This window comes from Pterocles gutturalis, unplaced genomic scaffold (assembly GCF_000699245.1).
Source record: "Pterocles gutturalis isolate BGI_N339 unplaced genomic scaffold, ASM69924v1 scaffold19678, whole genome shotgun sequence".
Taxonomy (NCBI): Eukaryota; Metazoa; Chordata; class Aves; order Pterocliformes; family Pteroclidae; genus Pterocles; species Pterocles gutturalis.
Window position 1 is genome coordinate 113,657 of NW_010120950.1, and position 17,521 is coordinate 131,177.

Genomic DNA, 17,521 nt, shown 5'->3' on the forward strand with positions numbered 1-17,521 from the left:
GGTATCTTCTTCCATCAGTATCCCTCCCCTGCTGGAGAGTGGGAACGTACAGCTTCTTACCAGTTGCAAAAACTTCTGCTGCACACTGGAGGAGCTCCTACCTACTGGGGAATTTTCTAAATTACATGTGTTGTAAATGGGAGGATACTGAAAATATGAATTTTCTTGAAAAGTAAAGACATCAGCCTCAATGAAAATTCCAGGACAAATCTGTAAGAAGTAGGTTACATCAGAACAGATCTGCAATTTCAAACTCTTCAATTTGACATGATTTAAGTAATACTAACATAATTTTAATTTTTTTTTTACATCAACCACACCATACATTAAGAAAGAGGGGAAATAAAAGCCTAGAGTCTATATTCAAAACAGATGAACAAACAGCAGAGGAAAAAAAAAGGATATTTAATGAATCATATTAAAAGACAAGGAGCTTCTGAAAAATGAAATGGTATTTGTAGATGATTAAATTTTGAAGGTGAGATGTTGTATAACTGCACCGACCATTTATTTCAGTGCCATAACTGCATCTAATAAATAAGATACTTTTTTTTAATCCAAACTGAAGATTCACTGCTATCTGATGACTTGGATTTTTCATTTATGTAGTACAGGGGCAGGGTTTGGGCTGTAATTATTCAAGGCAGTTTCAAAGAAAGAAGAGCTGTTGGTTAGCTGGATAGAAAATGAGTATCAGTTGCTAGCAATAGGACAATGCAGATATTTCTTCTACAGACAGAATCACTGAGTTTAAATTTAGAAAGGCTCATTAGAGATTATCCTCCTAAATATAAGATACCTACAAGTTTCATGCAAATGCCCTTCTGTTTAGATAATATTTTTCTATTAAAGTTCAATCTCTTGCTAACACAGAAATGTTATTTAACACACAGGTATATACCCAGATATGATTGGCATTTATAAAAAATGAAATGAAAAATCTTACTCATGCTAGGTACTCTAGTGTTTTCTAAGGGACTTTTCTCCCTGCATCTAGGATTTTACAAAGAAAGGGAATAAGTTGGGTTCAACTTCCAAAAAATACCCATTTCGTCAAAATCAAGAAAAATGTAAGAGGTGCTGCAAATGAGGGGGAATATTTCTCAAGGATGAAATACCAAAATTCCCCTTACATCAAATTCTTAGAGACAGACCACCAGAAAACAAAGACTCTTCTTCCTACTACCTTTCCAAATTCCATCTGAAATGTGAGAAAATAAATCACATTTTAACTGATATCACATGCCTTGCAGGAAAATGGGAAAATGCAGCCTCTCATGTCCCCTGACATTAGCAATTGAATATACAGCTCTTATAGAGGTGTGCTGGAAGTTTCACTAGCCCCAAAGTTTCACTTGTCTCCATCCTTACAGTAGCCTAAGCACCTTCTTAAAAACAATCTATTCTAATTTTTATATTGTGCAAATATAGAACAGACACAAACCCCTCCAATTTTCTAGGTTTTAAATATCAATGCATGTCTGATCTTAAAGGCAAGCTCAACATTTATGCCTTGTCTTGGTGATAAACTTCATGAATATATAATGAGAGCAGAACAACTCTGCTACTGATTAAATGTCAAAAAAGGTTTTATTGTAAAATATACTGTAAATACAGAAGATATACAACAAAGAGCATTAATTGCAGGTGGCTCTGTACAGCTTAAAAAATGCACAAGATCTAAACAGGAAATGTTGATTTTCAGTTTCAACTATCGATTTTAATTTCCCTTCAGGATGCACCTCCAGCCAACCTGTAAAGATGGAACTATAAAGTGGCCAAACTCAACTGAAGGAAAAGCTTCACATTCAGGGGCAGATGTTAGCATGTTAGAGGCTATATCATACGCATACATACCAGAATTAACCAATCTATCTAAAACTCTGGATCACTATTAGAATTTATCTAAACCTTTGTGCACATTTAAAAGAGATATAACGTGAAAAATCTGGTTGGGACAGATGAAAGGCTGGAATAGCCATCCTCACAAATTCAGAATGGGGTTTGACTGCATGTGTAATTCTTCTGCAAAAAGACAAAAAAAAGATTTAAAAGAAAAAGATCTAGAGGCTATAGTAGACTGCGGGTCAACGCAGGTCAGCAGTATGCTGCTTCCAGGAAACATCAGGAGAAAACGAGTAGCACACGTTTATTATACAAGATAGCTGCATGTTCGACTGGGAGACACTCTCTCCCCGTCCTGTTCTATATCGCTGCACCGAGCGCTGGCACGGCCTTGACCGAAGCACTGCGTTGGGCTGGGGAACCGGCAGGATATGAATCACCTGGAGAGAGGCCAGAGGAGTGTGGTGAGACCTGACCAGGGACCTAGAAAATCATCGGTCTGAGGCACCTTCAAAAGACCAACCTTGTTTAGTGCAGGGAAGGGAAGACGGACAGGAGACTCACTACAGTCCTCGCTAGATAAAAGACACGTTCAGTAACAAAAGGGAATAAACTGTTCTCCATAGCCACAGTGTACAGAGCAAGAAGCAGCAAGGAAAGCCTGTAACAAGAAAGAATTAGGGTAAACATTAGGAAAAATGTCTGTGATTAGTAAGCCCATAAAATTTCTAAAAGTAAACTGGTCACCTACCAGTCAGACGTGATGCTGGCAGAGTTCTTGCTTCACTGAGAGGGTGGTAAGGAAACAAGTCTGAAAGTGCTGTTTTCTTATGATCCTAAACACTGCAAACTGCAAAGCAGAGACCAGACCCAGAGGCAGGGTTGAACTGCAGGGCGAAACGGCCCGGCTGGAACTCACCCTGCCCCGCCAAACTCCATCTACGGCCTGAGCTCGATCTGTACCCTGCAACGTGACACACCACACCGCAGGGTGCGGCCCAGAGCGTTCATGGGCAACTTCGAATCATTATCCTACATCACGGTCTCTTCTTCAGCTGCAGGAGTGGTTCCAGTAAAGCCCTACCTACTCCTCTCTTCAAGAAAACATCAGAGTTCGAGAAGACCCTGCTGTTCTAAAACCATTAGGGGCATGCTTGCTGTGCCTCCCAAGATGAAACGTGGATCTGCAAAAACTAATGCACGAACCGGCCATCCGAAAACACATACCAGTTACTGACCAGGTAACATAACCTTGGTTACATTTCCAAGACAAAAACACAGTAAGATGGCATTTGAAACATATACTCAAAATCCATGCATTTTCCCTTTAGGTTATGGACAAATTAATAGCTTCAGCTATATGGTGGCAACAAGATTTTCTTCTCCATGACTAAAAGGACCAGGTTTTAGTATTCTGCAGTGATCTTATTAATTTAAATTAAGTTTCTAAGAAGTTAAGAATAAGAATTTCATTTGATAAAAAGAATTCACAGCCAGGGAAAGTAAAGATTTCTAACACCCTCTGGTGACAAAGGTACATTTACTCATGGTCTGAAATAACATTGCTGGCCTTTCATGACTGTAACTAGAACGATCTGATAAATTCCTGCTCTTATATACAGTTAGGGGTTGCTTTTTTCTTTTTTTTAAAAAAGGAGCTAACACATAGACTACCCACCTGTATCTATTTTTAATTTGGTAATGACTGTACTTGCTAAAATCCTACCAAAATGTCACTCACAGCTTTAGATTCCAGCTTTTTTTAAACAGAATATGGAGCAGAAAGCATAACCTATTATGCAAAACTGTCAGATGCTTACTTTTAAAATCACAGAAATACAGGCATCATCCTGATTTTCTTATGGATCAAAACTTTACTGAAGGAAAACAAAACTTGAATATAACTGTTTGAGATAGCCAAGGTATTATATAAGATGTAACAAGGTTCTGATCTGTGCATGGCCTGTTGACCCATATAGTCCCTTCTCCAGATCTAAGGGATGGATGCCTCTTACTTTGTGGGAGCAAGTACACACAGAATTCCTTGAGACCACTGTGACTTCTGTCTCATCAAATTCACAAATCAGCGAGACATTTAAACAGTGCCAACTGTTGCAAATAAAATTGCTATCAAATCTCAGCTGAAAAAATGTCAGTTCAGGGCACTCTGCAAAAGTCTAGTACTGAATCCTTAACTAAAACCCCACATTATTAATTTTTTTTAATTAATGCTACTCTTTTGAGTGAGAAAATATTCCAAATGTTCACAACACAAATACTTCTTACCTCAGACATAAATTAACCGTAGGTTAGGGGACTTTTTAAAAAAATCTGATTAAAGTTGCAATTCATGAGACTCCTGCTGTTGGCAGCTGTATCACTATCAATGACATCCTTTGGGGGACTCTCAGCATGTGGCCGCATCAAAGGTAATACACCAGTTTTCATCTTAACTTATGTATGCCTTAACAAGAACAAGAACGTTCCAGACTTTAACATGTAATTAAAATATTACAGTACTTTTTATTGTTAAAATATCATTAATGTGAGATTGAAGCTGACTCACTAATATTAACAAAAGCAACCATCACTAATAATTGCTTTTCCTAACATACTGGAATTCTTTATGTATTGGATTTCTTACATCCTGAAATGGGAAATTAAAACACATTGGTTAAGCACACTCATGCACCATAGTGTTTAAATAAACACGTTACTTTTTGCAAAATGATAGGCAGACAAGATTTTGTTAAAACAGAGTACATACAAGGGCCTTGAAAAAAAAATATATTATTTGACATATGGGACTTCACTATTCTGGTTCTTTGGTAGCGCTGTGCAAAAATTTGCAAATCACTGAGTTGAAACAAGTGTAATTCTTAGCATCTTTGGCATCTCTAAGTGCCAGCGTTATCTGATCACCAGTTGATGGTTCCTGCTCCTAGGACTACGTTCTGCTTTTATCCAACAACGGCTTAACATAAAAGACAAAATGCATTTAAGAGAGGTAGACCTGGACCACACTTTTACCTTTCCTTTCCCACTATGAATCAAGACCAGAAAGGCAGAGATGCCTGGAGATGCCTTCTCACTCCACGCCTGCCTGCAGAGAGAGCAGCTCTGCTTCCTAACGGGCAGGACAGTGCTCTTCACACCATGTCCCTCAGAAGTTGCAGAAGCCTATTAAATGTCTGAACTGGAATGATTTTTCCTTCCAAAGTGCAATGCATCTAATCTGTATTGGTCTTAATAAAAATTTACACTGGAAGTCCCTAATTTGGCACATTTCTGGTATGTCTCGCTCCTTACAGTGCTATGGCGGTTCCTGTGCCTTGCAGAGAAACACAAGACCTCGTCTTAACGACGGACACTTTTGAGCAAGCTCCTTTCCTTGAGCAAGTTGATATTGACCATGAATATCTGCTACTACTAACAAATATGAAAATTATAACCAAGGAAAAAGTGTAGTGTTGGCTCTATAGTGGCCAAATGATTTATGATATCAAGACCTCATGAAGAAGATCAACGCTCTGAAGGGACCGTATGAGCTCAGCCTGCACTCACGTGTTCTGTGCCTACTCCTAATTACTTCATTTACGACCATAAAAGTGTTTTAACAGACAAAATTAATTATTTTGAATAATCCTTCTGAAATATGAGATGCATTTTAATTGTATGCACCCTGTCATTAATTAAAGCTGCCTACCTTTTGGCGCCCTGATTCAAAGATCTTATCAGTGACAAAGCAAAAATTATAAGACAACTGTTTACTAAAACTAAAAATAAACTTAAAAGGTTAATGTACTCTTATGATACATTTAAAGTAATGCTAAAATGTTTACATTTGAGTTTTTACTAGATATTATTTTTCTACTCTTTAAAATCAATCTCTTTGTTCCAGGAACACATTTCCTGTCAATAAAATGAAAAATGATCTAGATTTAGGAGGATAGTGGTCTCAGCGTAGCATCTCTCATATTATTATTCCAGTATCATCTGTTACAAAGTAAGACCAATTCCCACATCTAATTACAAACAGGATTTCAGAGTCATTAAACAAAATACATTTCCATTAGTGCTGCTGTAAGAAGATAGGGGAAAAAAAATGAAGATTAGTTCATGCTGCACCTCTGTTTTTCAAGCTTTGAAGATTTAGACCTCTGCACTCTGAGACTATAAATTTGTAAAGGATCTGAGAAGTGACAGACATGAGAAAGCTCTCAATTCTACGCAGTTTAGACATACCATTTGCATTTGTCATTAATTTAGCTTTTGCTGCACTTAGTTCTGAGAGTAGATATGGCAAAAATCTGGAGAGGTTGTTTATGACTATGCTGTGTGCACCCGGAGGTATTTTATTTGGCTTTAGGAAGTTGTGGGGTGTTGTTTTTTTTTTTTTTTAATAGATATAAATCTTGATTTTCTGTATCAAATTTGCTCCAGCAAAAGTTAGAAATAATTTTAAAGAACTCTTTATTAAAAGAAAAAAAAAAAAGTTTATGCTCTGGAAAAAAAGGAACAGCAGTTCTTTGACTTCAAATAAGATAATAGTCAAAATATACTGAGGAAGTAGATTGTGTGATACGTTTAACTGCTGAAATACAAACTTAGAAGTATATATATCCTCCATTCATAAACATTTAGCAGCATCCAATTGTCATGAATCCAGTTAAAATATACCCTTGAGAATTACCCACTCAAAAAGCATTCACACAAACCAGAGCTTAGACATTTAATACGAACTTTTCTAAAAAGTCTATATAATAGCTGAATCGGCTTGATGTTTAAAGTAGTTTACATTAGCTTATGATGTTATATAAACATCAATTAATTTCGTCATGTCTAAGAAAAGCACCAAAAATCTGAAATAGAAATTCTAAAAGAAAAAAGATGCCCGAGAGTTACAGAGAAAAGGACAGCGAATTTCACTTCCAGACGTTATATTTCCTTTACTAGTTTTGAAACAAGAGTTACAGAGAAAAGGACAGCAAATTTCACTTCCAAACGTTATATTTCCTTTACTAGTTTTGAAACTACAGGCAGAGCTACTTCGTATTTCTCAGCTGGGCATCAGTCAATCCAAACACGTAAATATGAGCTGATGAATCAACTTCTATGTGTGAATCATATACATTTACTATAAAGTATTTCCGTTCTTATTTAAATGAATAAGAATGCTTCTTAAAAAGACAGCTGAAGTACTCCCAGGCATTCAATAGGTAACTGCTTAAGAATCTGTCTAAAATGGGACCTTAAAATAGTTTGCAGATAAGACACAAATTCACTTTTGCACTCTACTGAAAATGTGGTTCACTAAAGCATCCTAAAGTTTTTTGTATTAAATCCTGCCCAGTGGTGGGGTAATGCAGCAGAAACTATCCAACTGATACTCTCCAAAAAAAACCCCAATTTGCCAAAAAAAGAGATAAATGTGCACCTTGTTTACCAGCTTCACACACGGAGACGGGGTTCCCAGGATCACTGAGAGGGCCCAGGAAAGCCATCACCATTAGGAAGCAATATAAGAGAACACAGGAGAATACAAACCAGGTACAACTGAGCCAAGCAAACAGCTTATCACCTCCTGGACACTGTCTGAGGAGCTGCATCTTAACACGGAAAAGAGCACATCAACCTCTTCCTCCAGAATTATCCGTCGCTGGCTCCAGGAAGGCCCCACTTACATGATCCGCAGGGAGTTTGTTGCTCTGTATCATTCAGCACCCATGGACATTTTCTGACAAGCAGCAATGGGTGAAGCTTTGTAAAGCCTCGGCGTTACATGAGTGGTTTAGTTCCTTCACTCCATTTTCACTAAAAAAATAAATCTTACAGTTTCTTAGGTATCACTTGCAAGTGGGTTGAAGCAACTTCCAAGAAAGCCCACCTCCACACCTATGCATGAAGTGTGTCCGGAAAGCCACCGAGCTTCATCACTACGTGAATCTTCTTCAAGTACTAGGGCCTGGGATGAACACTCTTAAGACAGAGCTTGTCCTCACAGCCCATCACCTGTGGGGCCATATACGTGCCTTCATCACCTACAGGAGCCTCGTTCATACATCAGACTTCAGCGAGCTGCTCCCTCGCCTCTGCACGGGGAGTTAGCCCTGAAGAACCAATGCCTCATCCAGGGCCTTCAGAAGATTTTTCTTTTTTTTTTCCCCCAGACGCACACTGTAACACGGCCCAGTCCTACTGCAGTGGCCAACCTCACCCACAGAATGCATCCCAGACAGATGGGCTGAACAGGAGCCGTGAGGTGCTCTGAACTCAGTTCTGGTCTCCAGGAGATCTCTGAAGCTGTGTCTCTGTGTGACACTGACCATCATCACCTATCTCCCAGCCTGCTCGCATCGGCTCTGTAACGTGTTGTAACAAGAGACTTACTCATGGCACAACACCATCAGCACGCTTGAGGAAAAAAAGCAAAATAGCACAGATGTCTCCATTTTTAGGATGAAATGTTTTAATATATATACTAGGGCTGGAGTCAAACAAGCCTAGTTTTTGGATGAGATGGCACAGAAAACAAAATGTATTAATTCCTCTCTTATTTCAAGACTGTATATATTCCTCTTGGCAAAAGGACAATTAAAGAAAATTAAATGCTTCAGTAGCTTTTCAACTGATTCTAAAAAATATTAATAGTAGTTTTGACTGGTAATATTTTTAAATGGCATGAATGTTGTCTGTTCTTTGAAAAAAAATATCATCTTTGAAACAATAACTCTGCTCATGCAACACTAAAACACTTGTTTTAACAACAGGAAAAATGACTTCATGAAGTCTGCACGGCACGCAAGGATTAAAAAATTTGTTCTCTGGTCTTGTCATTTTTACTCTTAGAGTAAAATAACAGCCTCGGCATCCTGCTCTTTAGAATAAAAGACCTACCTCTTTTGACTTTTCAAGCACTTGAAAATTTTAAAAGAGAAAAACTAAAAAATGCTGACCGTGTAATAGCTGGGTATTCACGGTGGGTGGAGAACATGAAAGGTTACAATATGGATCTGTGCCTACGCGTTTCTTTTCAACTTGAGCAGCATCCTCCTGCTTCTGCTAACTCGGCAATCATACAGCTGACAGATTTCTGGGTTTTCTAAATAATGCATGGGATTTTCTTTTAACATGTCAGTGCAAAAGTATCAATTCTGCCCCTGTGTCGTTTGTGATGCTGATTTTCCTTGACAGTATTCCATTAAACCAATGAGTTTTTTCCCTCCTGATGGTTCCTTAAATATTCCTCTGAGTGATGTATTTGTGGTTTTTTAAACAGATTGTGAAGGATGTTTGCATTTATGAGAAAACTGCATGGCAGGTACTGAAGGGAAAAAAGCCCCTTTTTTTTCCTAGGAAGAGCTTTTCCTCTGATCCTTATACGTCCAAAGCTAGGGTGTTTTTCCTTTCTTTTCTGCCTAACTTAGCTCCTTGTCTGGAAATCAAGCAACAAGACTCTACATACAGAATAACATTTTGACTTCCTAAGGAAATACCACTGAAACACTTAGTACTGTTTGATATCTCTCTTGGGAAAGCAAAATACATTTATTAAATCATGCATGCTAACTCCAAAAGCCAACAGAAGGAAATAACTGCTTTATTCTTTGCACTGAGGTTTTGTACAAACAGGTACTGTCACGGACTGTTCTGCACTGATCCTTCTTTGCTTACGCAGCTGTGTAACACAGCAACACAGCACCCTTACAGGATGTTCAGGTAATATCACCAGCTCTGTATTTTGCAATCTACCCTTCACCTTCCAGCTGTGTCACATGCTACAAACTACCTGGTGCCATGCTATTAAAAAAAAAAAAAAAGAAAAAGCTCTGATTTCAAATAGGTTTCAAATTTCTCTAGGCAATTATATGCTAATTTCCAGAATACACTTCACCTAATATTAGCATTGCACGACGATGAAACACATGATGTTTATAAACACTTGTGCAACCAGAGAGGTTGTGGTTTGTTTATCTTACTTCTACAGAACAACATAATTGATTACACGGCTGGGCTTTGAGAGATCTGCTCACACATCCAGTATACATGCCTTCAGCTGCCAGCTTCAAACCCTTGATCCTACTCATCTTCCAAAGTGGAATATGAAAGGCCACACCACTCCTGGCACGTATTCTCACTCACGCTTTACGGCATGACTTGCCTGAGCTAAGGCAACCCTCTGGACTCCAGGCGGTCCTCAGATGTCTGCACCAACTCCCATCAACAAACCGTCCCATCTCCAAGGTCCCACTTGGAGCAGCCAAAAAGGAGGATCAGGATTACGAAAGCCTTACGGCCACTGGGAACTGGAGATTTCAGAGGGATGTAACTTCTCCCACTTCCAGACACCTATGCCCCCAACTATGTGTTTCTCTGAATTCCATCTTCTTTCCCCGATTCGACAAGAAGGTGGAGACAGACCCTACGCCACGAGGAACAGCCAGCACAGCTTGGCTGGACCCTGGGGCCAGGGAACATGGTAGGGCCAGACTAAATATGAGATTTTCAACTGCCTGAGAATTTGCTTCAGCACTTCATACGATGAGTAGGAAGGTGCAAAAAAAATCTTTTTCTTTCTGCAGAGAGAATGGAAGGACATTAATGTTCAAACGTATAACAACACTCTTCACAGCACTGTAAACTAATGCATTACCTCAATTAAAAAATACAGGCAAAATTTTTTCTGGTACATCTGTTCTTTCACACTGATTGTGTCTTGCAGCATTTTTTGAATAAGGTATTTAGAATATTCCAGTACTAAACGCCACCACTACTGAAATTATTGTAATATCACAAAAAGGAGGCAGGGAGGACCTGACGGCAAAAGCATGCCAGCTGGACTAGGAGTGGGAGAAGAGTGGCACATCCACTCCCCACGTCCCTAGATACGTGTGTAAGATTCAGTTCCACACCTGTAACTTCCTAAAGGACAGTATAATATCTGAGGAATTATAGTCGGTGATCCTGAGAGTTAGGGTTCAGATTTTAAGTTGATGGCATGAGTTCTGGCTTCAGATACAGAAATTCTTGAAAAATTTCCATCTTCATAGGTGCACACACATACAGAGAAAAGAACTACACAAGTGACATTCTAGGTATTACTAAAGAAGCAAATCCAAAATTATTTCATACTGACCTCAACAGATACAGATGGGGATTGAGATGAAGATGACAAGACACCCTCACCACTTTTTTATTACACTAACAGCCTGTATGTAATAACATACTTCCAAAAAATCTGGCAGTAAAGATTCAGGACTTAATACTGATCAATTAAATTTTTAATTCAAAACAAACAACAGCAAAAGAGACTATTCCACTCATCTGTCAGACTACAGAACGAGGAGGAAGGCACACAACCTAATGTGAAATATTTAGTGGTGTATCTTAGGCTTGCCAAATGAAGTCAATGGGAAACACCGAGGTGAAAAACCAACAGCCTCTACAGTTGTTTTTTTAAGTAAAACTGCAACCCTTCAACTCTTTGTTACAGTAAAAAGAAAAACAAAATCCAAGGAAGCGAAAGGTCCTCTGCTCTGTATAACTATATTTCTGATTTGACAGCTACAATTATAATCATTCAGACATCTATTTCCCACAAACTCTCCGCAGCCATAACCTTTAGTGATTAATTATAAAGTTCCAGGAGCAATAGTACACAGACTAATTTCCTAAAACAATAAAAGACAGAATTTCTCATTTGGAGCTAAATGAAACACGAACAGGTTGTTATTCATGCTGAAATCTAGATGCAGAGTCATGTTGCAGCCATCACAGAAGCTATTAAACACAACCTCAAATCAAAGAAACTGTAGGTCTCTCTCCTAAAATAAAATGTTTTTCTCACTTATGAGGCTTCTGACTCCTTTGCTCTGATTCTTTTTACCTCTTCTTAGTAAAAAAAGTTTTCAGAATTCAATTTTCTTTCTCATTTCACATCCCCATTTTGTTTTTTTAATAGTCACTTAAACTGTAAGCGTCTAGAGCAAACCAAACATTTGGGAAAGGTTTCATGCACACAGAATTATCACGGTGGTCTCTTCACAGTGAATCAAAGTTACAAAATGTGTACCAACTTTAAAACAAAATGCCCAATCTCCTCATGCCCTGCCTCGGTCTCCAATGAGTTTTCTGTACTGAATGTTTGATAATTCCTCAGTTACTTCATAAAGTGAAATGTATAGTTACATTTTACATTCCCTTCATTTTGGTTTGACTTTTTGACACATCCTGCAGTACCTGCTTAATGTAAATCTTTAAAAAATGATCCTCCAATAAAAAGAGCAGCCATACATTACAAAAATGATCCTGATGCTGACATTGCAGATAGTAAGAAGAAGGGAAATTGTAATTGTTAACATGATTAGTTGTAGTTCTTTTTGTTAAGGACTTATTACCCTATGTGCAAGCAACATTGGCACTCGTTTCAGCAAATTTGCTGTTGGAAATTTTACTACATTAGATGATGAAAAGGGGAAAGAATTAAGAAGAGATCTTTACATAACTGACACCATATCCTTATCCTTGAGCCCTACTGTAACTTCAGCTAAAGTCAGTGGGAAATTTTCCAAATATTTAAATTGTTATTGAGTCAGTTGTAGAACTCATTGAATTGCTAAACCACAGAGAGCTTTCATCTAATATGCATACTCTTGACGTATTTTCGAAAGGCTGGTATGCTAGTCCCCAATAAAACTTGCCAACGAGGTACCTAAAATAATATCATTAATGGGCTGTAAATTCTCCCCAGAAGTATATAAATTTTGCCTTATCAGGTAACACACCAAGCCATGAACATTCATATTAGCAAGCTTTTGTACAGCAGCTTCTAAAAACCCTGATACTTACCCTGCATCTCTTCTGCATGAAGCTTTCCTGCTTTTCTGTAGGAATTCTATCTTCAGACATATTTCTTAGCATTCATTGAAAATTCATAATTCATTTTGAACTATATACAGACTGTAAGAGTTACGAAAAACTAAATATGCTTTTTCAGTGCTTTTTTTCTGATTTGAATATGCACTAATTGATTAGGGTCTGAGAGGTGAAAAAGAAACATATCCTACGGAAGAGAAAGCTGAGGAAGGCTTTAACGCATGAATTAGAAGCCAGATTTCTTCAATACAGATGAGTACACAAAATTAGCAAAAGGCAATACCACTTTTGGAAAGACTGCTTTGTGCATAATTTGTCATGAATTCAAAGTTATTCCTTTAGAAAATGAGTCTAAGACCTCCCAGCTGCTGCTTTATTGGTCTAATAAATTACCATTTTGATGGTACAATGCATGTACACTATACACCACACACCATCCAAACAAACTGTTGAATGGCTTCGTCTTTAGAGACGCATGTGTGACTTCAGACACATGTGAATGCCGATGGGAGATCAAAGCGCAGTGAGGGATCAGACAGTGTCTCTGTTCTTGAATTGGTAATGAAAACAAAGGATGCATAAGTTTCCAAAACAGTAAGAGTGGATTGTAGAATTGTGTCGATAAAAGTGAGTCCAAGTGAACCTGCCCTTATTTGTAACAGGTGTCTAGCAGCTTTCTGAGACCAAACACTTCTATCTTATTCTAAGTTCTCTACACTACACGTGAAAATCTCCTGTATTCACCTGAAAAGCACATTAGAATAAACAAAGAAGGTATCCTCCTCAAAGGATCCATTCTGACTTAAACTTCAAACCTCATTTTGTGGAGCTGGGACTCAACAAGCTTAGCTCCAGTTTATACTAATGCTTATAGTACTACAGATTGAACATGTGTCCAGTGTCAGTGCCTTCTGCCTCAAGGTTATTCCTGACAGGTAGACCATAAGAAACTTATCATGACCTCTATAGGTGTGGTTTGCAAATATCCATTCAATGAAAGAACAAAATGCAGAAAAGCCAGAAAGTTGGTGATTTAGTGTTCCCTACCTTAACTTTCTCCAGTAAACTGTGGATCTCATAATGAGTTCCAACAACCTGATGTTCTGGAAACTTTTCATCACTAGGAAAACTCTAGACTCACTCTAGTATTGCTGATAGAGAAGTCTTTTGTCACCACAAATATATTTAGGGAACAGTTTAAAACATCTGTGTTCTAACATAATGAAAATAATCCTTCACCAATATTTTTTAAAAATTACTGAAGATGGCTCTTAGGAGGAGAACTGGAGGAATACTGGAGTAATGTTAATTCGACACCGGCAGAGCAAAGCTTACAAAATAAAAGAGCACAAGCGTTTGAGATAGGTTTTTGATTTTGTTTCCCAAGCACAAAAAACGGGTATTGAGAGCTGCCCTACAGCTCACATGCACAGCATTACCTACCTGCATTAGAATTCAGCTCTTCATTTTCTGATTCTGTTCCATTTTGACTTCCACTTCCATGAAGGCTATTCATTGCCATAAGTTTCATTTTCTGTAACTTCATAGCCTCTGCCATGGCAGCCGCTGTCAGTCCTGGAAAAATATAAATAAATAAAATGTAATATCATACTATAGAATGCAGCACCGAAAAATTTGAAGAAAAAACCAATTCTTTTCAGTGACAATAAGTCAAATAAATTCAATACACATTTTTAGTCCAGTTATGTGATGCTATTCTGAAACCTATTTTAAAGTTGAGTTATTTCAGTACACCATTCTTTTTTTTTAATTCGCTCATGTTTCTTTTTCTATTTTTTTACATATATAACAAAAATATTTATTTAATAGTATCTCTCTTGATTATACTTTCAAATATCATTTTATGTCACTTGGATCACTTTCTGCTCGACTTATTTGGCTGCTACAAAATTTCCAAGTACACTAGTAAGATACAGTATTCCTTACTGTCAATAGCGCAAAGCCACTTAACATGGGCCAATCAATTCTGTACTATTATAGTATATATCCAAAATTGGTCTTTTTCTCAAGTCTGTTGGTTTGGATTAACTTTATTGCTACTGGAAAATATGACATTGGATATGTTAGAAAAGTACAATATGGGTAGCTACAAACTTGATCCCACCTTTAAGAGACCATTAAGACCAGCACAACTTTACAGCATTAAGTGGGGGTTAGTGGCAGATGTTCAAGCGACTAAACAGCAACTGATTTCTAAGGGTAAAATAAAGAAGTAGAGTAGGGTCAGGCTACTGTTTACCATCACTACCATAAAATTTAATTATTATTTAGATTCCTGGTATTTTTTTCGTAAGAGTAAGCTTTTTAAGCTTTATCATTTTGACTTGGTCAGTAAGAGATGAGATTTTCCTCCAGACAGTATCAAACTACTTTCACTCTTGGCAAGACGCAACTGAAAATATTTTATCCGAAGTTCATCCATCTTGCAGGAAAATACAGGGGATAAGGCTAGGCAACCAGACCTCCACGGGTGTCACTGTTTATTCATTCAGTTATGGATTAACCGGGTTTACTGTCTTCCTCCCAGTATAGTGTGACTTGCTTTTGTCATTTGCTAAAAAGGAAGCTAAACGCTTCCTATCAGCTATCTGGTAACTGACTCTGCAATAGCTCCACAAAATTACTGAATTGCATTTACCAAAAAAAATACGATTTTTGTTGGTGGTCCATGTTGTATCAACCCACGAAGACATCATACATCAAAACAGAATTAAATAATCTGCTGTTTCTGCAAAGTACTGCTTACTGAGAGATTAGATACTGATTGAAGTGAACTAATAACTTTCACATCCTATACTGCCACACATCCATAAATTAAAATACTTTTTTTGAAAGCTGCTATGAATTCGACATTTAGATTAGCTCTGCTGCTTCCATAAGGCTTCATAAAGTCCTTATTGTTTCAATATGACTTAAGCAAGCAAGAGTAATCCACAGACTCCAGCTTCATGGAGGAGGAACATACACTATCACATATGGATACATACATAACTTCAGCAAGATATTCCTGATTAATATCAGTATGTCAGAGATGTCAGGTTACGAGATGGGCATTACAGAAGACCTCTTCTTTCCAGGCTGTCTCCTCCTTCCACCTTCCCCAAGAGCCTCCCAACAATCACAAAGCCAAACTGCAGTTACACACGCCGATATTCCCAAAGCACTGTCGCCAGATCTAACAAATATTACCTACACTAATTAGGAACTTGGTTTACTGCTTTGACATTGATACATGAAAAACTGTATTGATTACATTATTAATATACACTAAATATAAACATAAAAATAAAGCCAGAAAACATCACCAGCAGTCTTGTCTTTTAGGTCATTTAATGCAGTCCTCACTTCATAGAGAAGATCACTAGACCATAACAGTACTTGTTTGGTTTTTTCCTAACACCTTTTAAAGTTCTTTTGCAAATGCTACAGGTTTTTTTATCAAGCAGATATAAGATCCTGATGTTTAAACTCCTGTTTTTACAAATTCTCTGCCATCACTCACACTTAATCCATCAAAGAAAACATCTTCAGTGATCAAGCTGTTCACACGCTTTCTTGAGAAGATAAAATAGCCTATGAACTTTTCCACTTTTTTTCTAGGGAAAGGAAGTGGGATTGCTCTTTGAGTGAATTTCACATTATTTTCAGGAAGTTCAAAGAATAAGCACCAGCACAAGTCTTCTGAGGAATTTACTGTTTTCAGGATTTCCAGGAACCTGTGTGATTTGCCTGCCTACCTGCACATCTGCACCTTTCCTCCTTGTCCCAACCAACTCCAAGTTCTGAGGTACAGCCATCACTGAAGTATTTTCACAAATTGTACACAGTCACAGCCTACTCTCTTTTCCCTTTATACTTCTAATCCATTTGCAAAGAATTCATTCATTTTAAAGGTTACAAAAAATACAGAGTCTGAACATGGAGATTTTTATCATAACATTTTATCATTTCTGTGTACCCACATATGTAGAGATGAACCAATATCCTAGTATATATTTTCATCTAGGTCAGTGTTTATTCAAGTTCTCAATACTGTAAGTCATAAAACTTTACTTAGTTTAAAAATACAAAAGAGTAAAGAAACTATTTATAAGGAGATAAACAGGGAATGGGAAGTGAATTCAGACCTTGAGTTAAATGTTCATAGAAAAGACAAGACAAAAAATTATCTAGGGCACTATATTAAAAAAAAAAACAAACAACAAACCCCCCAAACAAAAAAAAAAAAACAAAAACAAAACAAACTACAACAAATCTCTACCAAACAGTTGTATCAGAAGCATAACGAAGACAGAAAGGGTACCAAGGAACAAACAGAAAAGAATAAACAGTCCCCAAATCACCACGATGCTGCCTGCAGAAATTAAAGGTAATTATCGTCAGGCATTTCTGAGCTCCCTAACCACACACAGCTGCCGTAAGGACAAGAGCCAAAGAACAGTGATGTCTCAGAAATCTCTGCTGTGCCATCTGCCACACCAAAGTCACTCCACTTCAGCACTAAAAGTTTAAATAGCAAAGCACAGTCCTGATGTAGAAAGCACTACAGCCTGAAGATCCTGAGCAGTCAGGCATAAACTTGAAGCAGATACAGCAAATACCATCTCTAAGCTCAGTATCAGCAAAGTCTTTACGCTCTCATTCTCTAATTCCCCAGTTTATATAATTTCTTACTTGAATGGTGAGAGCAGTAAAAGCCCCAGAATCTGACTCCATGAGGCACTTTAAAAACAGTGCACTAATTCTTCAGCATTTCTGAAAGCTAATAAAATTGAGGTTC

General features: G+C 37.7%; 1 protein-coding gene across 1 annotated transcript in view; it reads right to left on the minus strand.

Moving 5' to 3' along the window:
* The window catches only part of DACH2 (dachshund family transcription factor 2), a 138,351-nt gene that overhangs the window by 75,335 nt on the left and 45,495 nt on the right, over positions 1–17,521 (minus strand). The window contains exon 3 of the mRNA XM_010077088.1: positions 14,164–14,295. Within this exon, the coding sequence (XP_010075390.1) occupies positions 14,164–14,295 (132 nt within the window). The remainder of the gene's footprint in view (positions 1–14,163; positions 14,296–17,521) is intronic.